The sequence below is a fragment of the Larimichthys crocea genome, chromosome XXI (genome assembly GCF_000972845.2).
Source record: "Larimichthys crocea isolate SSNF chromosome XXI, L_crocea_2.0, whole genome shotgun sequence".
Lineage (NCBI taxonomy): Eukaryota > Metazoa > Chordata > Actinopteri > Sciaenidae > Larimichthys > Larimichthys crocea.
The window spans coordinates 9,788,778-9,815,172 of NC_040031.1; the positions used below are offsets into that span (position 1 = coordinate 9,788,778).

A 26,395-nucleotide genomic window follows, 5' to 3' on the forward strand; every position below is an offset into this window, starting at 1 on the left:
GAAAAATAGTTTGCATATGTATTTACTACTGATAAAGAAAAATAAATAAGTTTTCCTTACCTGACCTTCACTCTGTCAAGCGTATTTAGCAGTCCTGTTCAAAACATTTAGTTGATTAAAACAGGAATAAAAACACAATTTAAATAAATGTTTCAATTGATCTCTATATACATTTTGATTATTAACATAATTTCTGTTACTTCTCTAAAGTATAAGAGAGCATAGTCATACCACAAGCCGGATCTCACAGGTCTCCTGTCGCACTCTGCCATTTACTCAAGGACTCCTTATATTAAATGGGATTTGCTTACACAGCCAAAGCTAAATATGGAATACATACCATATGTGGGAAGGAAACCAGCGATATCATTAAGCACATGCTGAGTTATAACCCAGACTTTTGCTTAGTACCTCCATTAAAGTTTATTTTGAGCACTTGAACACCATGTATGTGTTACAGAATATGCACTGATTTAAAAAATAAATAATTAAAAAATACCTCTTTGATTGCTACATTTGTCAACCTAATTAATAGTTTCTATTGTTTTGTATTTGTTCTTATGGTATATGCTGTATCATAATTATAGAATCTTTCATTATTAAATTTTAATAAAAAATAAAAGTTCTGCTTACTCAGTACTTGAACTCTTGAACACCATGTTTGTTTAAAAGAAAATATACTCAAACACGTGTTTTTTTTTAGAAATGATTAATTCAGTATATTTTGTTATTTCATAATAGTTTAATAGTAGTAGTAAATAGTAAAATAATATCTTTTAATTTTAGTAAGATTAATCAGCGTTATTGATGCTGAAGCATTGCACTTTACATTACATTACATTGCATTTAGCAGACGCTTTTATCCAAAGCGACTTACAGAGGAGGACATAAGCTGAGAAAGGTGTAAAGGAGCACAAAGTAGTTGTTAGTTTTGTTAGTTTTGTTAGGCAGGGAAGCAGTCTCGAAAGAAAAAGGTTTTTACAAGTTTTTTAAAGGTAGAAAGGGATGTTGCTGTTCTTGTAGCCGTTGGTGGGGTCATTCCACCATTTGGGGACAACCACAGAGAAGAGTTTAGAGTGACCTTGCTTTGCGAGAGGCGAGGGTACAACTAGACGGTTTGTATGAGCGGAGCGTAACGCCCTGGTCGGGACGTGAGCCTTTAGTAAGACGCTGAGATAGGCAGGGGCAGATCACTGAGCACTGGGCACTTCACTGAGGACAGTGTACATATCAGAAAGCATAATGTGTGCCCAACAAGTACAAATCAGAAACAATGTCTTTGAACTCTAATTAAAACAAGACATTTAAGTCAGTCTAAATGATCAAAATTATGCTGTTCTATCTTTCACAGTGCATGTATTTGATGAAGAGACAGTAGTGTTGAAACTTTGCACAATTAAAGGATACAAAGTAATCAAATGTGCTCCAGTCCCTGTTTCCCCTTGGAAACATTATAGTTTATAATCTTCAACATTTTTCCAAATATATCAAAATACTGCATTGCATTGACTATTGTAAGGAGGTCACCACTACATTACTTTGACATCAAGAAAATGAAGCCAGTTCTAGTATAACAAAATATTTATTCATCAGTTAAATTCAGGACAAGAACATGTAACATAGACTGAAAAAAAACATTGAAAACTAAATACTGAAACAAAACTTAACAATGAAACATGAATAATGACAAGATAAAATCATGGTTCAGACCCTCTTTATTTATTCATTTATTTATTTTGTCATCCAATACCATCTTCAATGTATTGCAGAAATCAATCTTTTAATCAGTAAAATGAAGACACTATCAAAAAAAATAAAAATAAAAAAAACCTTTCTCTGCTCTACATATTCTGTAGCTGGATATATTTTGGTCAGTGCCAAAAAGTGTGCAATGAAGCTCTGGGTTGCTAGAGTTTATTGAGTTGTTGTTTTTTTCATGCTTTGTGTTTGCCTCCAAAAAACCTCCTGATCACAAATGCATCTTGAGTTGGGCCAAGAATACATTCATGCTCATGCTAATTTTTCTAGGGTTACACTGACATTAGAAGAACCCCATTTTTATTTTCCTCAAACACTTTCTCCAACTTTTTCTCAGCCTCAACCTGCTGCAGGTCCTTAACAGCAACCTTCAGGTTCTTCTTCATCCACTCCAGGTGAGAACTAGTATCCTGCTCCTTCTTCAGCTCCTAAGTCATCATAGCAGCCTAGAGGAGATGACATAAAATGTAAAATGACTCCACTTGGAATTAAAATAAAAAACAAATGAGAGTTAAACCTACATCATTAATGGCCTTCTTGGTCTCCTCAGCATTCCTTGCTTCCTGAACAGTGTCATCAACTTCAGCCTTGATCTGGACAAGGTCAGCCTCAAGATTCTTCTTGGTGTTTATACGGCTTGTGCTCTAAAAGCCTGATTTTTATGTTATTTAAAAACAAAGATTTTGTAATCACTGAAAAAATCATGCCGTTTGTTTACCTGAGAGTACAGAAGTCCAACACGCTCACTGGCATCCACCAGCTCCTGTTCGACAATGTTGTGGCTTCTCTCTGTCTGTTCAAGAGCAGATCTAAGTTCCTCAAAACAGGGCCTTCAGCATGTCAGTGGTTCAGACCCAGCAAGTAAGCAACCTTGTCAAGAAAAAAACACTGAAGCCCAGGACATCAATAGCATTTTGGTTTCAAAGGGATATCAACAAAAACATAAAAAAATGCATTTAATTGAGCAGTTTCAATGTTTAATAGATAAAGTATATTTAACATGTACATTTAGTCATTTAGCTGCCACTTTTACCCAAAGCAAGGGAAACGTAGCATGTGACTAGCACATGTTAGTGCAGCAGTGAGTACTCACAGTTCTAGAGGGGGATAGATTTAGCATGTCCAGTTGTTGTTAGTTCCAGGAGTGGAGGTACTCTCAGAGGAGAGTTATGAAACAGAAACCTCATACATTAAGTGACTCAAGTCCATGTTGTTAAAAAGAACTTGAACCTGAACCTTAAATTTAGCGGAACACTGAAATTTTGCAAACACTGACAGCATGACTTTGTATTGTTAAAGGGATGTTATGTAGTCTCTTTTATAATAAATACTGTGGTGTAGTTTTGTCATAGTCTTTCGGTAAAACAGACATCCAATGACAAATAGTTTGCATATGTATTCAACAATGAAAGAAAAATAAAAAAATTAAAGTTAAAAGTCCTTACCTGACCCCCTTTCTGTCAAGTGTATTCACCAGGTTTAAGAAACCAAATTAAATTACATTACATCAATATCAACATTCAATTAATATATATCCTAAATGAATAATATATTTAAGTGAGCTAAAGTGTAAAATAACATAGTTATACCACAAGCTGGATCTCACAGGTCTCCCGTCACACTCTGTCATTTACTCAAGGACTCCTTATATTAAATAGGATTTGCTAACACAGCCAGAGCTAAATATGGAATACATACCAAATGTGGGAAGGGAGACGATATCATAAAACACATGCTGCAGTTATAACCCAGACTTCAGTTATGCTTTGTACTTCAAATAAAGTTTATTTTGGGCTCTTGAATACCTTGGATGTTTGACAGAATGTACACCTACTTTTTTGAATTATTAATTCAGTTTATTTGGTTAAACCATATTAAATAATTTAAAATCAGAATCGTTATTCATACTTTCCAACAAAAAAGAAGTAGTACTAGTAGTAAGTATGTCTTGGATGTAAAGTAATATATTTTTTAGCATTAATAACGATTAATTAACATGATGTTGACACTATGACTTGATGCTGAATATTTTGTTCCTGTGCATTACAATCCACTGCACTGAGTTCTAAGAAATATGTTTATTTATTTACTTACTGAACAATTTAAGGCTTCATTTGATTTTTGTTCTTTTACCGAGAGACTGGACAGTGTAGATAACAGGTTGCACAATGTTTGCCCAGCAAGTACAAATCAGAAAGAATGTCTTTAAGCTTAATTTGGCGCTGTCAAAGACATTTAGAAGTTACTCTTTGAAGTGTCAAAATATTTGCCTGATGCTGATTTATGTGTTCGCCTTATTCTTTGTCCATCTCCACTTTCATGAAGTCTCAGTGTGCTCCAGTCCCTCTTTGCCCCTGGAAATATAGTTTTTCACAATTGGACAATTTACCAAAAATCTCAAACTTATCATCCCTTATAAGGAGGTCACCACTTTATGACTTTATCATAAAGAAAAGGAAGCCAGTTATTGTCACAATCCACTCCGGTCCCCTGCTTGCTTTTCCCTCTTACCTGCACCCAGTAACTTTCCACTCACCTGTCAGCCCCGCCTCCTCATCAGTCACCATGGTTTCTCCCGCCTCCCACACCTGCTCCTCATCAGTAATCAACCCTGTATTTAAGCACCAACCTCCAGACACTCTTTGCCAGATTGTTCTTTGTGTCATGCAAGTCTTTCCAGCACTTTTGTCCTGACTGATCTCCCGTTGCCGACCCTGCCTGCCTTTGACCTGCTCGTCTGTCTCTGCCCCGGTAATCACTGCAGCTTTTCGTCCCCGACCACGAGTTCTGCTTCAGTGTTTCTGGTGTCTGTCTGCCTGTTTCCCTGGCTGTTTGGAGGTTTCCCCGGGCAGTCTGTCCCCCTGCTCCAGTTCGTTGCCACAGACTCTCCGATTGAACTCAGGACTTATTCCCTCCTCTCTCACCTGCCATATCGCCTGCTGTGAGTTTCTCAATAAGGAACATTACTAAGTATCCCTTGCTGTTGTGCTGCATTTGGGTCCTACACAAGCCCGTTTCAGTTATACTGGTTATATACTATAACAAAAAAGTTTATTCAGCACAACCAAACAAAGTAGAACAACATATAACATAGACTTCATGTGGTAACAAAAGACCAATACACTGGAACACAACCTAAACCAGAATAAAACATGAATATTGATAATGATTAAATTAAAAGTTATTTTTGTTACATATTAACATTTTCCATGATTAAAACTTATCTTCATTGCACTGTAGTAAATTTCCTTTTTTTTTAGAATTCTTTAGAATGTTTGATCAGTAATAGAGAGACACTATCATTAAGGTTAAAACAAACAAAAAAAACAAACAAACACGAAAGGCTCTCTAAAAGACTGGCATGTACTTTCTGTTAAACATTACTGTCATTCAGATAGAACTCTTTTTTTCTTTTTTTTTACCTGAGAGACGAACAGTGATCTCAGATTGTCTCGGATTATTATTTTCTGCTTAAGCTCCTTACTCTGACTCTGTTTTTACGTTGCATAAATATTCCATTGAGTGCTCTAAAAAGTGAGCACTCTGTAACTCCAAAAAGAAAAAAAAAAGTTATCATAAATGTAGCTTGACTTAAATGGTAAATGGACTGTACTTATATAGCACCTTTCTAGTCTTGCGACCTCTCAAAGCGCTTTTACAGGACATATCTCATTCACCCATTCACACACATGATCATCATCATACACTGATGGCATTGGCTGCCATGCAAGGTGCCAATTGCTCATCAGTTTGAGGAGCTAACCATACACATTCACACACCGATGGCGCAGCCTTCGAGAGTAATTTGGGGTTCAGTATCTTGCCCAAGGACACTTTGACATGCAGACTGGAGGGGATCGAACCAGGGATTGAAATTTTTCAGGATTACAATGACATTAGAGGAACACCTCTTTCCTTTGACTAGAACAATTTGTCCAACCTTTAATAGGGAATCAAGAAGTACTACTATATATTTAAGTTACTCTTGAATGTTGTGGTTTTTCTCTCTATGGCAGTTTTTACAGGGGCACACATAATAGTTTTTGTCCCACATGCCTCCAATATTACGTGTGATTATATCAGTTATATAGTTTTGGTTATTAGCGTCTTGGAAACAACTTTTTCGTGTACCATAGTGTAAAACACAATGCAGCATACTTTATGTTGTAGTAATAATTCCAATAAAGATTGTAGAATTTTGTTTTGCTGTCTCATAAATGATCCACATATCAAGATTGCTCTTTCTTGGAGGACACAACAACTTCAAAATAATACAAACAGAGTTTTATGATATAACACTATTTTATTGTAGTTTATTTATTTCCATATCATATTATATGATGGGAAATAGCCCATTTGCCGGAGTGCTTTACTCAGCTGCGTCATTTCCCTGTAAAGAAATAAGTAAATAGTAAAATAGTAAGTAATTGTGCACATATGTACAAATCATACTCTGCATACATATACAGATTTGGTCTGTCATAAATTTTATGAAGTTAAAAACAAATATGGTAATTTCTCTAGCTGTAATGTGTATATATTTACCTTGCCAGAGTCGCGGCTCTTTGCTCTCATTTTGTTGATCTGAGTCGCCGCAATGTCAGCACGTTCCTCAGCCTCCTCCAGCTCATGCTGGATCTTCCTGCACTTGGACAGGTAAACATTGGCCTGCTCCTCCTGACGTACAACACAGAAACACAGAAAGATGTTTTTGTGCTCAAAAAAACTTACAGTGTCAACTAACATAACTGTCCTGCCCTTACCGCTTCCTCAGACTGCCTCTTGTAGGCCTTCACCTTGAGCTGTAACTTGTCAACCAAGTCCTGGAGCCTGGTAACGTTTTTCTTATCTTCCTCAGTCTGCAATTTTAAAATATAATTTTACACGTTTCAAAATTTGTAACTGTAAGTATAATTGATTGATTTGTGCTGTACATGGAAAAGCATATTGTAGTTGTACCTGATAGGTAAGCTCCTTTACTCTCCTCTCATATTTGCGGACACCCTTAACAGCATCTGCTCCACGTCTCTGCTCAGCCTCAACCTCTGCCTCCAACTCACGCACCTTCAGAAAAACAGAAAATGTATGAAATATTTGGAATCCATGTATTTTCCTTGTTTTCTTTCATTTGTTTGATTGTGGAAATCATAACAAAACTGTCTTACTCTCAACTCAAGTTTCTGAAGTTGATTTTTGCCACCCTTCATGGCTAGATTATCAGCCTCATCCAGGCGGTGCTGCAGGTCCTTAACAGCAGCCTCCAGGTTCTTCTTCATCCTTTCCAGGTGAGCGCTAGTATCCTGCTCCTTTTTCAGCTCCTCAGCCATCATAGCAGCCTAGAAGGGACAAGATATAATACAAATTAGAAATCTCAGAAACAGATTTGGAGTAAAAATAAAAAACTAATGAAACTTTAACCTACATCAGTGATGGCCTTTTTGGCCTTCTCCTCAGCATTCCTTGCTTCTTGAATAGTGTCATCAACTTCACCCTGCATCTGACCAATGTCAGCCTCAAGCTTCTTTCTGGTGTTTATAAGGCTTGTATTCTGAAAGGTTGAAAAAAAAAGGCCATTTAAGTCATCACATGCCTGTTAGTCATGATATTCAAAAACATGAACACTGAATCATAAAAAAAAAAAAATCATGCTGTTTGTTCACCTGAGAGTGCAGAAATCCAACACGCTCACTGGCATCCACCAGCTCCTGTTCAGCGACTTTGCGGCTTCTCTCTGTCTGTTCAAGAGCGGCTCTAAGTTCCTCAATTTCAGCTGTCATGAGACCATTCCTGCGCTCCATTATATCAGTTTGTTCTTTGAAGTCATCCTGGGCTCTGACAGCATCATCAAGGTGCAGTTGAGCATCCTGGTGAAAAAATATCAGTAAAATATTCAAAATGCCAAATTGTATGACCATTTATCATCGTATGTTCTGCAACCACTCTATTGTACGATACCCTGAGCTGTGCTTGCACATTCCTCAGCTGCTTCTGGGACTCTGCAGCCTGGCGATTGGCATGGCTCAACTGAATCTCCATCTCATTCAGGTCTCCCTCCATCTTCTTCTTGATTCTCAGGGCATCGTTCCTGCTCCTGACTTCAGAATCCAGAGTGCTCTGCATGGAGTCAATCACCCTCTGGCTGTTCCTCTTGATCTGCTCCATCTCCTCATCCTTCTCTGCCAGCTTTCTGTCCACCTCCCCCTTAATCTGGGTAATCTCCAGCTGGACACGCAAGATCTTAGACTCTTCATGTTCCAGAGTTCCCTAATAATATGAAAGAATAAAATATTTATCTCTGGTTTCACATTTGTATAAAATGTATTTTCTTGTAGGTTTTCAGAAGATTTCCCCAGAATAAATGTACCTCAGCCTCTTCAAGAGCTGTCTGGATCTCAGACTTCTCTGTCTCCGCCTGCTTCTTGGCCTTCTCCATCTCATGGATGCTCTTGCCAGTTACACCAATCTGTTCAGTCAAATCTGAGATCTCCTCTGCAGAGAAAGTTCTGTTTAAAGATTGTTCAGCCTGAAAATTCTAAATATAAATACTTTGGTTTCACTGTGGAATACAATTAAACTGTTACATAGTGTGGTCAGAACTCACGCTGGAGGGTCTTGTTTTCACGCTTCATGGTCTCCAGTTGATCCAGAGCTTCCTCATAAGAGTTCTTCATCTTGAACAGCTCAGTGCCAAGAGAACGAGCCTTCTTCTGAGCTCCCTCAAGCTCTGCCTGACCCTCCTCATACTTCTGTTTCCACTCTGCCAAGACCTACATTACCCAACAATATAGATAACTTAGGTAATATTCCATACAATAACAAAGATTTTAGGTTTGTGTTCACACAAAACATGTTGCTACCTTGTCAAAGTTCCTCTGCTTCTTGTCCAGGTTGGCAGCCACAGCATTGGCTCTCTCCACATCAGTCATGAGGTCCTCCACCTCACTCTGGAGCCTCTGTTTGGTTTTCCCAAGAGAAGCACACTTGGTATTTACTGCCTCAATCTGTTCCTCGGCCTCCTGAAGGCGCTGGGCCAGCTTTTTCCTATTTGAAAAAGGTGTAATTTATCTCATAAAAGCTCATTTTTTTCAGATGTTTTTGCTTATATAAATCCTGACTTAAACATTTGAACAGAGTGCTGAAATCCTTTCTCCTGTTTGAAAAAGGTTTGATTTGTCTCTGTTTTTAAGATGTTTTTACAATATATGTTTGTATGAATTTATTTATTTGCAATTTTTCATACTAGCATTACTGGGGTCAGTTATGTTAAAATATAATAATACGATACGAACAGTTGGTCATTAAATTGTTGATGTTTTTGCATTAATTAAATGAATAAATATTTGAAAGCACTGCTTTAAGATGTTTGCTATAAGAACATGTTTGGATGAATTTGTTTAAATGTAAATATTGATACAAAAAAGACTGTGGTCAGTTGAATTGTGCTATAATGATAGACTTGGTGATTTAATTGTTTAAAATGCACTCACTTGGCTTCCTCAAGCTCCTCAGTACGCTGGATAGCATCAGTTTCATACTTAGTTCTCCACTGAGCCACCTCACTGTTGGCCTTGGACATTCCACGCTGCAGCTCAGCCTTAGCCTCCTGCTCCTCCTCAAACTGCTCCCTCAACAGATCACAGTCGTGCCGGGCTGATTGCACTCCATGGGCAAGAGCATTCTTGGCCTGGTGTAAGGAATAATATTCCGTGTGTACATCTTTTAAATAAATAAGTCTGTCAGCACATAATTACAGTTTTCTTACCTTAACCTCTTCTTCAATCTTTCTTTTCATCTCTTCAATCTGCTGGATGAAGGCCTGTTTTCCTCTTGTCAGCTGGGTGACAAAAGATTCTTTCTCTTCAATTTGACGGCTGAACTCACCTTGTGTGAAAGATGTCATGATATGTTATTTTTCACCAGAATTCTCAATAATACACAATAGATTGTTCAGTGATAACTTGAAGATACCATTTTCTGTTTGAAGACGTGCTCTTTGTGCACTCATGTCATTGATTTGACGGACATTTTCATCATTTTTGGCCCTCAGTTCACTTAGCTGGTCCTCAAGAGTACGGCACATCTTTTCAAGATTTACCTAGTGAGAAAAAGATCAGATCAGAGATCAGATTTTGTTTGTACTCCTAAGTGCTCAATTTGGGTATTAAAAGACTATTTGATGTCTTGTGTACCTTTGCTTTTGCAACAGCCTCCAAGTTGCTGGAGAGGTCATCAATCTCCATCTTGTATTCACTCTTTTCCTTCTCAAGCTTCTGCCTGACACGCTGGAGGTTGTCAATCTGTTCTCCCAGCTCAGCTACGCTGTCAGCCTGCTTCTTACGAAGAGCAGCAGCAGTGGCTTCATGCTGCAGAGTGGACTCCTCAAGGTCACGACGCAGCTTCAGGAATTCAGTTTCACGCTTCTTGTTAATCTCAATCTGAGCAGCTGTGGCCCCACCAGCTTCCTCCAGCCTCTCACTGATCTCTTCAAGTTCCCTGGAGAGGTCACCTCTCTGCTTCTCAACCTTGCCACGAACAACACGTTCAGCCTCAATGTCCTCCTCCAGTTCCTCAATACGGGCCTGTTGAATGCAGGAGTGTTTTATTATCAGTAAAATGGAAATGTATACAGTCATTTTTTATGTCACACATATCACCTGGAGCTCCTTGATCTTCTTGTGAAGTTGAGCACTCAATGACTGCTCTTCATCAATTTTGCTGAGGAGCTGATTGATTTCAAAGTCTTTCCTGTAAGAATAATACAAAACATAAATTTCATGCTTTTGAATAAAAATTAAAAAAGAATAGTTTGACAAATTCAGAGGCAGTGTTACTTTTCCAGTTTCTCGTTACACTGCTGCTTGTCATTCTCAAGATCAATGATGGATTCCCGGGCCAGTTTCAGATCAGCCTCCAGCTTCCTCTTGGTTCTCTCAAGGTCCATACGCAGCTTCTTCTCTTGCTCCAGAGAACCCTGGAGCTGAACGTTAAAATGAGTCTTTAAATATCACATTCCCAAAGAGTTTTGCTTTGGCATTTTAGGTAACTTTGTAAACTTACATCATCCACTTGCTGCTCAAGCTTAGTCTTGGTCTTGGTCAGAGTGTTGACTTTGTCTTCCTCAGCCTGCAGGTCATCAAGAGTCTGCTGGTGAGCCTCCTGAAGGGCTTTCTTTTCCTTGTTCAACTTAGCAATGCTCTCATCCTGAAAGGCCATTTCCTCAGTCAGGTTCTTCACCTAAGTTTACAAGAAAGATGTTGTTATCACACAGTAATTCTTGAGTGTTACTTGAATTACTAAATATATTGATATTTATGAACCTTGTTCTCAGTGGCATGTTTTTCTTTCTCCACTTTGGCCAAGGTAAGCTCCAGATCATCAATATCCTTCTTTAGCTCAGAGCATTCATCCTCCAGCTTTCTCTTCTTGGTAGAGAGATCAGCATTGATTTCCTCTTCATCCTCCAGTCTCTCGGTTGTCTCTTTGAGTTTGGCCTCTAGTTGAATCTTATTCTTGATAAGTCCCTCACATCTTTCCTCGGCATCTGCCAGACTGTCAGTTACCTAGTTCATTTAATATTATATATGAAATAATAAATATAAAAATTGTCTTTAGCACAACACTGCTGAAACAAATGAGAAAGCAATACTGTCTGTTTACATGTACTTACAGCTGCTACTCGCAGCTGCAGATCGTTTTTCTCCTGCACAATGGACACCATCTTCTCCTCCAGTTCCTTCTTCTTGGCTAGGGCGGCAGCCAATTCTGTTTCAAGCTTCGCATAGTTCTCCTTCAAGATGGCCAGCTCCTTCTCAGTGTCAGCACTCTTCAGGAGAGGCTTGATTTTATAGTACAACTTCATCCATGGCCAGTGTTTCACAGCCATGAATGAGCGGATGTTGTACTGGATAATCAGGACAGCTCCGCTGTAGAGAAAAAATTTGTTGTTATAGGTAAATCTTTTTGGCTTTTTCATAGTATCTCTCAGAATTAGCTATTTTCAACATGCCTTGCCTCCCTCTTTGCCGCAAACGTATTTCTCATTAAATAACCACGACCAATAGCCTGAACCTTGGTGACCAGAGATGCGAGCGTTGCATCTCTCATCTCCTCAAGTCTACCCAGCATACCAGCTTTGAAGAACACCTGGACAAATAAGAAGTAAAAGTAAATGGAGGATGATGAGAGAAAATACTTTCCAACCTGTAAAACAAACCAATGACAAGCAAAAACATTTCACCTACCAATCATTGTTCAAGGGATAGGGTTACCTGATGAATGCTCGGCTACTAACATTGTATTACTTGTTTGTCGTTCCCACACACTTGGCACCAAATTCATGTTTAGTAGTTTTTGAGATGTCCTTCTAGTATTAACAAATGTAATGCAAATACATCTAATACATACTGTACATTACAAATGAACAGAAAAACAGATTTGACTTAAAACATATCATACTTGATAAGTACACAAAAGTATATGAATGGCATTAAGTTGCTTACCTTAGTGTCACCTAACCTGTAACTGTCATGATCAATATCAATTGACTCAAGCAGCTTCTCTGAAGCCTTCTTGTTGTCCATAAACTGGCCCTCAGGGATGACACTGGCATTCAGAACCTTGTATCTTTCATGAGAGTTAATAGTCAGTGTGTGCATTTTCTTTTAATATTCTCTCGTCAAAATTATGTTAGAAATTCTATTAATACCTCTGCTTGAAGTCACCATAGAGGACTCTACTGGGGAAACCTTTTCTGCAGATTCTGATACCCTCCAGCACACCATTACACCTGAGCTGGTGGATGACCAGGTGGCTGTCCATCACACCTGTAAAAAAGACATTTCTCATTTACCTCTTTGGATAAATAGTCACCTTCTTTGTTGAATCCAACCCTAAGTCACTTTACTGAAATTATGCTTTTCATGTACCTGCACTCTTTGTCTCATTGGGAATCAGGCAGCGCACAAAGTGAGGAAATGTGCTCCTCAAGGTGGTCATCAGCTTGCCCAAGTTCTCCTATAGATCCAAAGTGATAATTCTTGACATGAAATGTCAGAGTATAAACTGAAGTAGGATTTCACACACAAGTTTATGTCAAACCTTACCCGAAACTGTGAAGACACAGTCTGCATAGAACTACCCTTCTTCTTTTGTGCCTTCTTTCCACCAGTAGCGCCCTCTTTGGGCTCTGTGAAAAGGAGTCGTTTTGTCAGAGTTACGCCAGAACCCCACTGGGCATGTCCAGTTGCCCCTAACCTTAAATACATGTTTGAGTTTAATGCAATTACTTTCTTCCGCAGCTTCAGGAGGAAACAGATGAGCAAGAAGTTTTACTGTGGACTTCTGGTACAGAGACACAACACATTCATTCAGTGGATCCTTGTTTTTGTCCAGCCAGCCGGTGATATTGTAGTCCACGACACCAGCATAGTGCACCAGGGAGAATTGGGCCTCAGTTTTGCCTTTGACAGCCTTTGGTGGCTTCTGAAATGCAATGTTTTTGCCAAGATGCTGGTCAAACATCTTGTTCTTGAAGGATGTGTCTGTGGCCTTGGGGAACATGCACTCCTCTTCAAGGATGGAGAAGATGCCCATGGGCTGAAAAACAGCATTTAGTGATACACTGAACTCATTACATACATTATTCAAAATAGTTCCGTTGATCACAACATGAAATTATTACCTTTTCAATCAGCTCAATGCAGGCAGCCAAGTTCATGCCAAAGTCAATGAACTCCCAGACAATACCCTCCTTCTTGTACTCCTCTTGCTCAGCGACAAACATGTGATGGTTGAAGAACTGTTGCAGTTTCTCATTGGTGAAGTTGATGCACAGCTGTTCCAGTGTGTTGAACTAACAGGGTACAGTTATTCAACAAAATGTCTAGCGGGCAATAAGAATGCTATTGTTATTAAAATCACGAGCAACTAAATTGTTAGAAATGGAGCTTACTTCAAAGATTTCAAAGCCAGCAATGTCCAGGACACCGATGTAGAACTGCCTTGCTTGTTTAGTGTCCAACATCTCGTTGATACGGACGACCATCCACAAGAACATCTTTTCATAGATGGACTTGGCCAGAGCAGTCACTGCGTTTTTCACCTGGATAAAACAAAAGTCAATGAACCATTTTGTAACATGCTACATTACTGTTCTGAACGTCGTTTAATGGCACAAATAAAACAAAAGAATACAAATTTAAAATGTATTACACGATTTATTGAAGTCTTTTGTTGAAATTAGAGCTAATGTTCACCTGATTAAAACAAGAATGTGAATTGAAAAAAAATCAGTCGACCATTTCGGAGAATGCTTCTTCTGGTGTAAATGAAACAAAAGAATGTAAAATGTAAATGTGTGACATTTTCATTGGAGTCATTTGTTAAGAGTAATCTCTCAAAAGTAGATCGAATTTTCACACTGCACTTAAGACGGACCACAGAATTAATTTACTTGTTCTCCTTTTCCTAACATAAATACACTTGTACTACAACTAGTAAAATGAACATTTGATACCAGTTACCTGAGGTACAGTCTGTCCCTTAGTGACCATCTCATTTCCGACCTTAACTCTGGGATTGCACAGACCCTTCAGCAATTCAGCGGAGTTCAGACCCAGCAAGTAAGAAACCTTGTCAGCCTCTGAAAATAGTTAATTGATTTACAGTTAATACAATATGTGACCTATTATGTCTAGGAAGGCAGCAAGAGGTCTCTTCGACCCTGGCCACCACAGCGTTGAGATAAACTGGCACCCAGTCAAAGCCAAACAATTAATACTGCTGAAGACGTCAAGGCCCCCACGTGACCTTGCGTAACCTAAGGATAGAAAATTCCATAACATCAAATACACACCCTCTGTGCCATCAGGCTCAGCCTGCTCCTCACGTGGTTTCTCCTTGAACTTCATGCTACCATGGTGGAGCACAGCACCAGTCAGCCTGTAGATGGAACTCCTCTCGTCAGAATTGAAGCCCAAGATAGAAATAGCGTTCTGTTTTCAAAAGAGGTATCCACAAAAACATTATCACTTTAAAAATGCATTTAATAGAGCAGTTTTTGTTGTTAATAGATAAAGTACATTTAAATGTTTTGAAGATCACTCACATCAGTAGCTTCCAACTCCACTTTGTCATCAATGCTGGCTACAGTGATCCGACCCATGCTACACATGGGGAAGTCATAGGGGTTGGTTGTTAAAAGTGCCATTTCTGAAGATCAAAAAATGGATGACAAACTCATTAGATCGTTGTTGAAACCTGTAACTAAGTTTGATATTGTACAACAACTAAATATGTTAACCAATCAGCTCAGGTATGTGGTTGGTCATTATCTGGTAGAAGATGTGGTAGCCTCTTTCATCAGGAAGCTGGAATGTCACTCTGGACTTCTCCAGCAGATCTACAAATAGTGTTCATAAGTCACAGCCTGGCCAATTCTAAGTTCAAACATTTGTATGTACTCTGAGTATTGTTACTTACATGTCTTAATATCAGCACTAGCCAGTTTGCCAGTTGTGCCAAAATGGATTCTGATGAATTTACCCTGTTTTGAACAAATTAAATTTTAACATCTCTCCTCATGGGCAATGTATAACAAGATCTCTTTCACATGTAGAAATCCCTCCATACTTACAAAACGAGAAGAGTTGTCATTCCTTATAGTTTTGGCATTACCATAGGCCTCCAGCAGGGGATTGGCTGCAACAATCTGATCCTCCAGAGTCCCCTATAATCCAGGTTTAAATTGATATGAGCAAATGACAAGTGTGAAATTTATTCAATAATAGGACACTGAATTTTAATCATCATACAGTAGAATACTTTGAGGTTTCCTTCTTCTTGTCTCCACCAGATGAGATTGTTGCAAAGTACTGGATGACACGCTTGGTGTTCACAGTCTTTCCAGCTCCAGATTCTCCACTAGGTAGGAACACAGACTTATAAGAATTTCATAAAGATATCTGATTATGTTCAACAGAATAAATAAATGTGAAACTTACGTGATCAGGATAGACTGGCTCTCCCTATCTGTTAAATGGAAAACAAAGTTGTTGTTTTTTTCTGCCAGAAACCTCACTGATACACTGATACATTCTACATTGTTATGTAATGACTTACTAGTAAGCATGAACTGATAGGCGTTGTCAGAGACAGAGAAGATGTGGGGTGGAGCCTCCATACGCTTCTTGCCTCTGTAGGCACTTACAACTTCAGGATCGTACACTGGGAGCCACTTGTAGGGGTTCACCATGACACAGAACAACCCAGAGTAGGTCTGAAAGGGATCACAGAGATTCAAGAAATAACTCCTAAGTATAGTCATTTTCAGCATTTCTGATTTCTTATTCGGTAGATGATCTTACATAAATCATCCATGCTGCATAACGCTCTTTAAGGTTATACAACACAGATGCTTCATGGAGATAGGTCATATTGACCATGTCCTCTATTTTGTCGAACTGGGGAGGGTTCATTTTGTAGACGTCCTCTTCTTTAACTGTCCGCTCCTGTAACAGGAAATTTGTCTTAATAAGAACTGATCATATTCAATTTCTATTTGAGTTTGATTTAATGACACCAACCTCCTCAGTGTCCAGGAGTTTGACAGTGATGTTGACACCATCTATCCTGGTGATTGTTCCCTTTACGTACAGCTCCTTATCATCAGGCACAAAGCAGGCAGACTTGGCATCAAAAGGTTTGCTCTGGGCCTCAACTCTCTCCTTCTCTGGCTTACGTAGGTAAATGGCAGCTTTGCCATAAATGGCCATCTCCGCGTCTGTACTCATGGTGCTGGCTTGTTCGTCTGTTGTAAAATCACAAAGGAACTGCCATTTACAACTAAAGAAATTTAGCAGAACACTGAAACTTTGCAAACACTCATAACATGATTTTGTATTGTAGGGCAGCTATGTAGTGTCTTTTATTAGTGTGGATGCCAAATTGGCACTCGTTCTTCAAATCTTTATTATTACTCTTTCACCTAGGTTTTTTAGCACCTATGTACTACATAATTTGTCTACAGAACCCATTTAAATATCAGAGTTCAGCTAATTCAGCTCTACTATTTTACTCGGTTGTACCATTCATACTTTTTAAAATATTCAAATTTTTCCACGTACAAATTTGACATTAAAATGAATGGCACAACCTTCAAATATTTCTACAAATCTTCAACACTTTCAACTTCCACTACTTCCACATACTTTCAGCTACAGACTTAATACAGTTGAATTATTACAATTTAACTTTAATGCTTTTTTACTTCTACTGTTTTTCGGCTCATTTCACATTTTTGCATCAGACATTTCAGCAGAAGGCATCCACACCACATTTTCTGCAGTTTTCTCGTTATATACTCTAGTGTAGTTTGGCAAAATCTTTGGATAAAACAGACATTCAGTGACTGACAAATAGTTTGCATATGTATTCAGCACAAAAATATAAAGAAAAATATGAACATTAAATTCATTAATAAATAATTCCTTACCTGGCAAGTGTATTCACCAGCCCTGTTCAAACGTAGGTTCAGTAGGTTTAAGAAAACAAATTAAATCAAATGTTTCTATTAGATCATTAATATTATTCCCTAAATAAACAATATATTTAAGTGGTCTAAAGTACAGGAGAACACAGTTTTAAAACAAGCTCGATCTCACAGGTTTCCCGTCACACTCTGTCATTTACTCAAGGACTCCTTTTATTAAATGAGATTTGCTAACACAGCCAAAGCTAAATATGGAATACATATCAAATGTGGGAGAGGGACATCATAAAATGCATGCTGCAATTATAACCTGGACTTGAGTTATGCTTTGTACTTCAAATAAAGTCATTTGAAGTACAAATAGACTCGATGGACTTGATTTTCAATTACACAAACTTAAAATTCATCAATGTCCTAATTTTTCTGAATCATTAATTCTGTTTATTTGGTTAAATCATATTAAATCATTTTAAATCAGAATATTTGTTCATACAATTAAACAAAAAAGAAAAAGTATGTCTTGGATGTAAAGTAATATATTAAAGTTTAATCAACATGATGTTAACACTGTGACTTGATGCTGAAATTTTTTCTTTTACCCAGAGACAGGACGGTGTGGTTGACAGGTAAACATAATGTTTGCCCAGCAAGTACAAATCAGAACAAATGTTACTGAACTCTAATTGAAACAAGACATTAAGAAGTTAATCTTTGGAGTGTCAAAATATTGATGTTGTACCTATCTTTTCACAAGCTATGTGTTTTCATTATTCTTTGTCCATCTTGACTCTGATGAAGGGACAGTAGTCTCGTTTTTTATGATTTAACATTTTACCAAAAATCTCAGGAGGTCACCACTTCATGACTTTATCAGGGTCAAGGTCAAGAGGTTTTATTGTCATTTCAACCAGTTTTACTGCCTGTGGGAAGAAAATCTTTCCCATTCTGGCAGTATTGGTCTTTAAACTGCAGAACCTTCTTCCAGAAGGTAGCAGTGAGGGAGGGTATACATGGGAGGGCTGTGTTGGATCGACGACAAGGCTTAGCCGGGCAGGCTGCTGGTGAAAGCTATGTGGTTATTTAGGGCCACAGCTGCTGTGTGTGTGTGTGTGTGTGTGTGTGTGTGGGGGGGGGGGGGGGGGGGGGGGGGGGGGCATTTAATGTGACTCTCGTGCTACTCGCTCCTCACTATGTCTGGTGTGAAAAGAACAGTATGTAAGATATTTACTGTATTAAATCATAAAATAAATATGATGTGCTATCAAGGATTAAGGAAACATGCTCAACTGAAATACAAGCTTCTTGACAAATGACTACAGTTAGTATGTTTCTTCTTTGTAAATTTGCCTTGATGGAACGGACGGTCTGTGTTTTGTTGTGTGTTTTGAGCCAGATATGAAATATACTACATTTAAGGTTAGCTTCTGCCAGGCCTAAAAAGCCCCATGAGCAGAAACATGGTAAAACAGGGATAAATATTGGAGATGATCTCCACCATAATCTCCCCTGTATTTTTAATCTTACGGCTGCTGTAAGATTCTGTCCCGAGATCCTGACCCACAGTGCATTGTGGAAAGTCAGTTACCGACAGAGAGTTTCCAAAGACACTACCTACAACACTGCTGTGGAAAGTTACAAAGTAATTGAGTTCATGTAACGAAATCACATCACATAATCATCGCTAGTTGGGACCTACTCTGCTGCTTCCCCAGGGAAGTGAACGTAGGGTCCGTATGGAGGACTGACTGGTTCCTACAAAAAGTTACTTATTGTTCCTTTAGATTTATCGATTTTGCTCAGGTGGCTGCCAACTCTTACGCATGAGAACCACACAGTTAACTCTTTTCATATTCTCCTGCCATAATTTAACCTACGGATTCATATTTGTGGCTCCTGATGGTCTGCAGAGGTCACTGCTGCACTTTGCTGCATGCCTGCCTCATTGCTGTCAGTGTCCTGTCTGCCTCATTGCTGCCTGTGTCCTCCTCCCCTGTGCATCAACGTCTTTAGTTATGACTGCGTCATAGACCTGTGTTGTAATTTTTAGACTCGGTTCTGTCAACGAGAGTGCTACATGTGTGAAAAAAACAACTGGACTTTGTCTGGAGTACATAAGTAAAAATAGCTTCATTCAGTAGCTCATCTGGGAGCAGCACAGCCTTGTTTTTACCTCCCCTCTGGCACTGTGAGTTACTGTAGTTACGGTCACACTCTCAAACTTTGAAATAATTCTCAATAAAACTATGAATTTGATTGCCTTATTGTTCCTCTCTGCTGAAATCTTGCAATATAACATGACTGTACGTGACAAATCTAAAACCAAACAAAAAAGGAAGCCTCAAAGCCCCTCCCTAATGAAAACATATAATTATAAAATAAGATAATATAAGATAAATTACTATAAATGCTATAATAACTATGTATCCTAACTAGGGCTGTCAATCGATTAAATTACTAATTAATCGATTCATCACGATTAATTTATCAATAAATTTAACACTAAATTAATTGCACTTACTTTACTGAAGCTTATAATGAATATTTATTTATGTAAAATGATCAAATTAATGTAGAATAAACACAGAGAAAATATATTTAAATTCATTAATTTTATTGGCTTAAGGTGCACATATGCACAGTGCAAATAGAAAAAAGCCAGAATGAGGAAATATACTGATGAGTGCCACACTCCTGTAGTGTAGACTGGCGAGGTCCTGTGGAGGTAATTTCAGCAGGGTGTTTTGCTTTGAGGTGATATGTTAAAGTCGTGTTACTTCTGTGGAATTTAAATTCGGCTTTGCCTCGTCTCGTCTCGTCTTCTCCCGCTTATCTGTTTGAGTCGGGTTGCGGGGGCAGCAGCTTCAGCAGGGAGGCCCAGACTTCCCTCTCCCCGGCCACTTCGTCCAGCTCTCCCAGGGGGACCCCAAGGCGTAGTCCCTCCAGCGTGTCCTGGGTCTTCCTGGGGCCGCCTCCCGGAGGGGCGTGCCCGGAACATCTCACCAGGGAGACGTCCAGGAGGCATCCTCATGAGATGCCCGAGCCACCTTAACTGGTTCCTCTCGATGCGGAGGAGCAGCGGTTTTACTCTGAGCTCCTCGCGGATGGCCGAGCTTCTCACCCTATCTCTAAGGGAGAGCCCAGCCACCCTGCGAAGGAAGCTCATTTCCGGCCACTTGTATTCGCGATCTCATTCTTTCGGTCACTACCCAAAGCTTGTGACCATAGGTGAGGAACGTAGATCAAGTGGTAAATCGAGAGCTTTGCCTTTCGGCTCAACTCCTTCTTCACCACGACGGACTGGCGCAGAGTCCGCATCACTGCAGAAGCTGCACCGATCCGCCTATCTCTAAGGGAGAGCCCAGCCACCCTGCGAAGAAAGCTCATTTCCATCGTTCCATCCTTCCCTCACTCGTGAACAAGACCACGAGATACTTGAACTCCTCTACTTGAGGCAGGATCTCATCCCCGACCCGGAGGCATATACATAGACGCCTCATTGAGCAGGTTGGTCCGTTGCTGCAATACGTTAACACGTCCTTTATGCAAATCATCATCATGCTTTAGTATTTATCCTTGCTCTTAATGACCAGACAGGACTATTAGTTAATCGCTTAAATACGCTACATATAACTACAATACAACAATAACTACAAAGGCACGCTGCAAACGTGCCTTTGTAGTTAATCTCACAATTACAGAGAAAATAGTTCATTTAAAGGGGACATATTATGCAAAAACTTTCACTTTTCCAGGTCTTCTACACCAATATTTTCGAATTTGGGTGTGTCCAAGCCCCCCAGTGTTAAAAACAACAACTGCATGCAGCTGCTGCAGACACACCCCCAATTGCGGCTTGTCTCTGGGCATGCGAATAAGATTCAGCTCCCCTTTGTACGTACACAATTTTTCATAATCCAGACCCACTTCCTGATCTCTATAGCAGAGGCCAACACCCAGTCTTCACTCGCCCTGCCCGACAGGTGATGAAAACACAAAGCTTATGTGGAGCTCCGACAGTTTCTGCTTCACAGAGAAGAATGGATGGCTGTGTGGCGAGGCTCAGACCTAGGCATGCTTGTCACTCTCTTGTTGGCTGCAGTGACCGGCACAAGTCACTATATTGGCCCCAGCCTGAGAGGACCAAAGAACGGAGGATTAAGTTTACTTTTACCAGAGACATCCCTGTCCAGAACGTGTGTGTGCTCGACGGTCATGTGCTTCACGGAAAAATACAATGAACACAGAACAACACAGGATGGCAACGAGACCTCACACCAAAGAGGATTAATACCAACTACAGATGATGGAAATGTAAGTGTGCTTTGTGTTTCCTTTGTGCGATTACCACAAGCTAACGCTAACAGCTAGCTAGCGTAGTGTTCAGCACAGACTGGCAGCACCGCTGCCCCGCAGAGGGGCCTCAAAACAAATACAATACAATAGTAGGACAGCATCAGTTCAGTCCATGAGCTCCACCTGGATATTGTCCGGTTTTAGTGACATGTTAGGCTGCATGTTCATGCAGGCTTCTGGACTGAAAGAATTAACAAGTAGTAACATTCAGAATCACTTTATTGGCCAGGTGTGTGTACACACAAGGAATTTGACTCTGTTTGTATGTTGCTCTCAATGTATGTATATGTTTGGACAGTTTGTGTGTATGTGTACACATATCTGGCAAATAAATGTGATTCTGATACTTAGTGAATGAGTGCAATGTATGTTTAGTCAGTCATTTTTTTTCTTCCCTAGACTCTACCTGCCAGCCCTCCACTTCAGTGAAAGTGCTGGGCGTCCCTAAGCTACATCAGCTGGTGAGCGGCTATTCAGATTGAACTTCAAGATTGAAGATTGAACAGCAACAGCTAAGACAGTGAAAGTAGAACCAACCATCGGTAAGTTTTACAACCTTTTATTAAAAATGGCAATAAGTCAAAGAATGACATCTATTATACAGGTGAAAATAAATAACATAAAACAGGGCTCTTAACTTATGTAAGTGGGATAATTAATAAGTATATACATTTTTTCCCTCCTATATTGTCTTTTAGGTTATGTTGGACCTCATCTTTGAGAAGGTTTTCCTAGATTCTGGCCCATATCTGGATGAGGTGCTGAAGATCCCCATCCCTGAGGATCTCGCAGCCCAGTTTGCAAGACCAGGGAAGCAAGCGGTTGTAGCCGGCTATGTGTTGAGGTTCAATCAAGGACCGGTCTGACCCTGCGTAGCTTCCTTGAGTGTCTTGGGATTCCATATCCGTCACACCACACAGCTGAGCAGTACCACCCTGACTCTCCAGCTGAGAAATCCCCAACACCATCTTACAGAGCTTCTGTAGTCCTAGTATCTGTAACAGCTAAAACAAAGTGTACATAATGGTTAGTCTAAACTACACGGTGACATGCTTTTATAACATGTCCATCTTTTCTTCTGAAATTCTGTGAAACCTAAATGCTGACCAAAACATTTTCAGACTGCTGTTCAAAGGTAGTATATTGAATAGCTTTGTGTTCAAAAGTTGTGTGATGTTTGAAGGAATCATGACAATAAAATCTATATGAACTGTTTTGTGTGCTTTCAGTGTTTGATATGCAACATGATAATGAGTAACAAACATGACAGATTAACAGTAAGTATGTAAGATAGACGGAACAGTATTGTATTGTACTTTAATCCTTACTCATTTATATTACAATAGTAACAGACTAACTCATTTATATTACAATAGTAACAGACTACTTCTATGCATAAAATAACTTACTGCTCTATTCCCCTCAGACGTAAAGACCCATAATTAATTTCCCACCTCTACGGGTGTGGCGAAAACATGCTGGCTGAGGTTGTATGTTACTGGTGTAAGAGGAACAGCTGAGAAGCTAATGTTGTGTAAATTACATGCAACAAAAAACACAAAACACACTACAGTGTAGTACCATTAGCCTAGCACTAGCCAGTTAGCCAGAGTAAGAGTTCAAACATATAAAAAGATATAAAAACACATTACATAAACTTACCACTCAGAAATTTCCTGTTGTCTCTTGGTTCTCTGAACGTGTTTCAGGTGTTCAGTGAAGTAACATTTCAAAATTCGTAGTAAAACCTTGTCAAAAATCTCTGAATGCTGCCTCGAATGAAATCATGCCTGGTAAGGACTCAACTCATCATGACTTGATCATAAAGAAGAAGAGAGATGAACTTGTATTAATCCTCAAGGGAAAAATAATTTTTTTTTCACTCAGTTTTATGGCAATTTTTAATCCAAAATACACACACACAGGTTGTTGTTTATGTACACATGTTTCACATGCAGATGTTTGAAGAGAATGGTGGAGTGATGGGCAGCTACAAGAGCACGTCGCGTACATGGCAGGTCTGTGGGGGGGTTCCAAGTTTAAACTTTGCAATGCCCAGGTGAAACTGGCACCTCCTCGCAGCTATCAGTCCCACCACCATACTTTGGTTCCATACTGGACTTGAACCGGACTGAGCTAACTGCCACCCGAAAAAGAAGAGAAGGAAACCAGTTTGTACTATAAATTGATTTATTCATTCACCACACGTGAAAATAAGAACAAGAAACATGAATCAAGACTGAACAAACACAATCCTGGTAACAATAAATTATTGGAAGGAACATGATAGAGACAGAAGTTATTTTTTTGGTCAGTGCCACAAGCGACCACTCAATGGGATGGATGGGAATTCTGGGCCCAGCGTTTTTTTTGTTTTAAATACCACTGTTGTGACCAAAAAAAAACACGCGTTGTACATCTCAACTGGTAATATTGACTTAAACTCCACCAACCATACTCATGTCATCACTAGTTGTTTGGAGGATTACAGTGGAGCTTTCTTTTGATGCAAGCAGGTTTCCGTCAAACATTTCTGACGACCAAAATGCATCAGGGGCAGTGGTCCTAGCTCAAGTTGGTAGAGCATCCGCCCCATGACAAAGGCTGAGTCTTTGCCGTCGCAGCCCAGTTTCAAATCTGGACTGTGCTCTTTTCACGCATGTCGTCTCCCCCATCTCTCACTCCCCCACATGTCCTGTCACTCCTTCAGCGTCTCTAATCAAAAATAAAGCGAAAATGCAAAAAAAAATAAGAAAAGTGCAACAAAATCTTCCGTGATAATAAAGTCACGTCCCAAATGTTGTGGCTTTCCCACTCTATGCCGTCTGGATTAACGACAGTGCCAACATACCTCAGATATTATGCAGGTTACTAACACAGGCAGAAATTTTTGGTTTTGTTGATTTTGTTTACATCTATATTTAAAAAATATGCAGCATGCTTTTATTGTTGTGAATCAACACTTGCATTATTTTGAGCGCATATCCGAATTACTTAGGCGGCGCATATCCCGCCGTTGGTGCTCAAACAAGCTGTTTTTATTTGTGTTTCCTTTGCCATCATATCTATGCATTCGCCCGACCCCTGTGCCAGAGTGCTTTCCCCTATCCCAAGCTCACGTCTTTTCCTGTCCCCCTGCTCAAAACATAATACAACAGTTCAGTAGATCTATGCTCAGGCATCCAGCACATCATACTCTGAATAGACATGTAAAGTTTATTTACTTAGTTTTCTAAATCCTCAATGTCTTCTCCTGCACTGGACTTGTTATGTTTTCAACTTGCCAAGCGGTCGCGGCTCTTTGCTCTCGTTTGTTGACCGGGGAACTCTGCAATGTCAGCACGTCCTCAGCCTCCCTCCAGGCTCATAGGCTGGGACCTTCCGGCACTTGGGACAGATGAACTTGGCCTGCTCCCCCTGAAAAGACACAATCACACAAAATATGGAAAGATGCTTTTATTGAGCCCCAAAAAAAAAAAATCTTGGCGAGGTCGGCCAACGGTAACATAAATTAACATGACATCAATAACGAGTGCCCTTTGTTATAAAACAGATCTTTTGTCTTACCGCGTCCTCAGCAGCCTCTTGTAGCCTTCACCTTGAGCTGCAACCTTGTCAACAAGTCCTGCAGCCTGGTTAAGTTTTTCTTATCTTCCTCGTCTGTGACGAAAATATAGACTTGCCTCTGGTAAAATCTGGAGCGGTAATAGAATGTATTGATTTATACTGTCATAATGCAATGTATTGTAGTTGTACCTAGAGGTGAGCTCCTTTACTCTCCTCTCATATTTGCGACCCCCTTAACAGCATCTGCCCCACGGCGCTGCTCAGCATCACCTCTGCTCAGCTCACGCACCTTCACAAACAGAAAATTTAGGAAATATTGGAATCCGAATCGTATGCATTTTTAATAGGGTGCAAGTCTAAATAAATTGGTCTTACTCCTCGACTCAAGTTGTCTGGAGCGCTTCTTGCCACCCTTCATGGCCAGATTCCGGCCTCCATACAGGCCGTGCTGCAGGGCCCTTACGCAACCTCCAGGTTCTCTTCATCCTCTCCAGGTTGGAGAACTAGAATCCTGATCCTTCTCGCTCCTCAGCCATCATAGCGGCGGCTAAGGGAGACAAAATGAAATGATAATTAGAAATATTGGAAAAAACACACTCACGTGGAGTAAATTAAGAAACAAAGGAAAGTGAAACCTACAATCAGGGAATGGCCTTCTTGGACTTGTCCTCAGCATTCCCTTGCTTTCCTGAACATTGTCATCAAACTTACGCTGAATCGGGACAAGGTCAGCCTCAAGCTTTCGGTCTTGGGGTTCATGAGGCTTGTGTTCTAAAAAGTAAAGAGATTTTGGTATTTCAGTCAATCACATCCTGATTTTCTGAATGCCGGAATTTAAAAGTAAAGATTTGTTAATTATTAAAAGGTGATATTTGTGGTATTTGGTATTGGTTTCACCTGAGAGTGCGAAGTCCAACACGCTCACTGGCAGCCCACCAGCTGCCTGTTCAGCACTTTTGTTTTTAGTTTTTATTTTGGATTTTATTTTAGATTTAATATCGAGGAAGAAAGAGGGAAGAGGGAATTTTGTTAATTTTTTAACAGTAGAAAGGGGGGAGGGTGTTAATATTTATAAAAAAGAGGAAGAAGAAAAGAATTTTAGGGGAAACATAACAAATGCAGTCAATAAAACTTATTTATTCAACTCAGGATAATTAGAATTTTTGAAGTATTGGGAAAGTAATAGGGGATAACAAGGGAACATATATCTAAATTTAGTAAATACTCGTT

At 39.6% G+C, this 26,395-nt stretch overlaps 1 protein-coding gene across 1 annotated transcript; it reads right to left on the reverse strand.

Annotated features, from left to right (window-relative positions):
• Window positions 1-6,070: 6,070 nt before the first annotated feature.
• On the reverse strand, window positions 6,071-16,562 carry LOC104929124 (myosin heavy chain, fast skeletal muscle). The gene is given in 39 exon segments (XM_027273185.1): window positions 6,071-6,148; window positions 6,304-6,435; window positions 6,522-6,617; window positions 6,718-6,822; window positions 6,924-7,094; window positions 7,181-7,306; window positions 7,419-7,622; window positions 7,714-8,022; window positions 8,123-8,247; window positions 8,360-8,525; window positions 8,616-8,799; window positions 9,246-9,442; window positions 9,521-9,639; window positions 9,727-9,853; window positions 9,948-10,337; window positions 10,413-10,503; window positions 10,590-10,735; window positions 10,816-10,992; window positions 11,076-11,318; window positions 11,426-11,681; window positions 11,765-11,901; window positions 12,258-12,381; window positions 12,464-12,581; window positions 12,684-12,771; window positions 12,861-12,934; window positions 13,044-13,353; window positions 13,439-13,609; window positions 13,709-13,858; window positions 14,280-14,398; window positions 14,612-14,750; window positions 14,864-14,967; window positions 15,059-15,157; window positions 15,238-15,301; window positions 15,392-15,484; window positions 15,549-15,678; window positions 15,759-15,786; window positions 15,877-16,033; window positions 16,122-16,265; window positions 16,341-16,562. Coding segments are annotated over 39 exon segments (5,841 nt in total). The 5' UTR covers window positions 16,548-16,562; the 3' UTR covers window positions 6,071-6,127.
• Window positions 16,563-26,395: the final 9,833 nt, after the last annotated feature.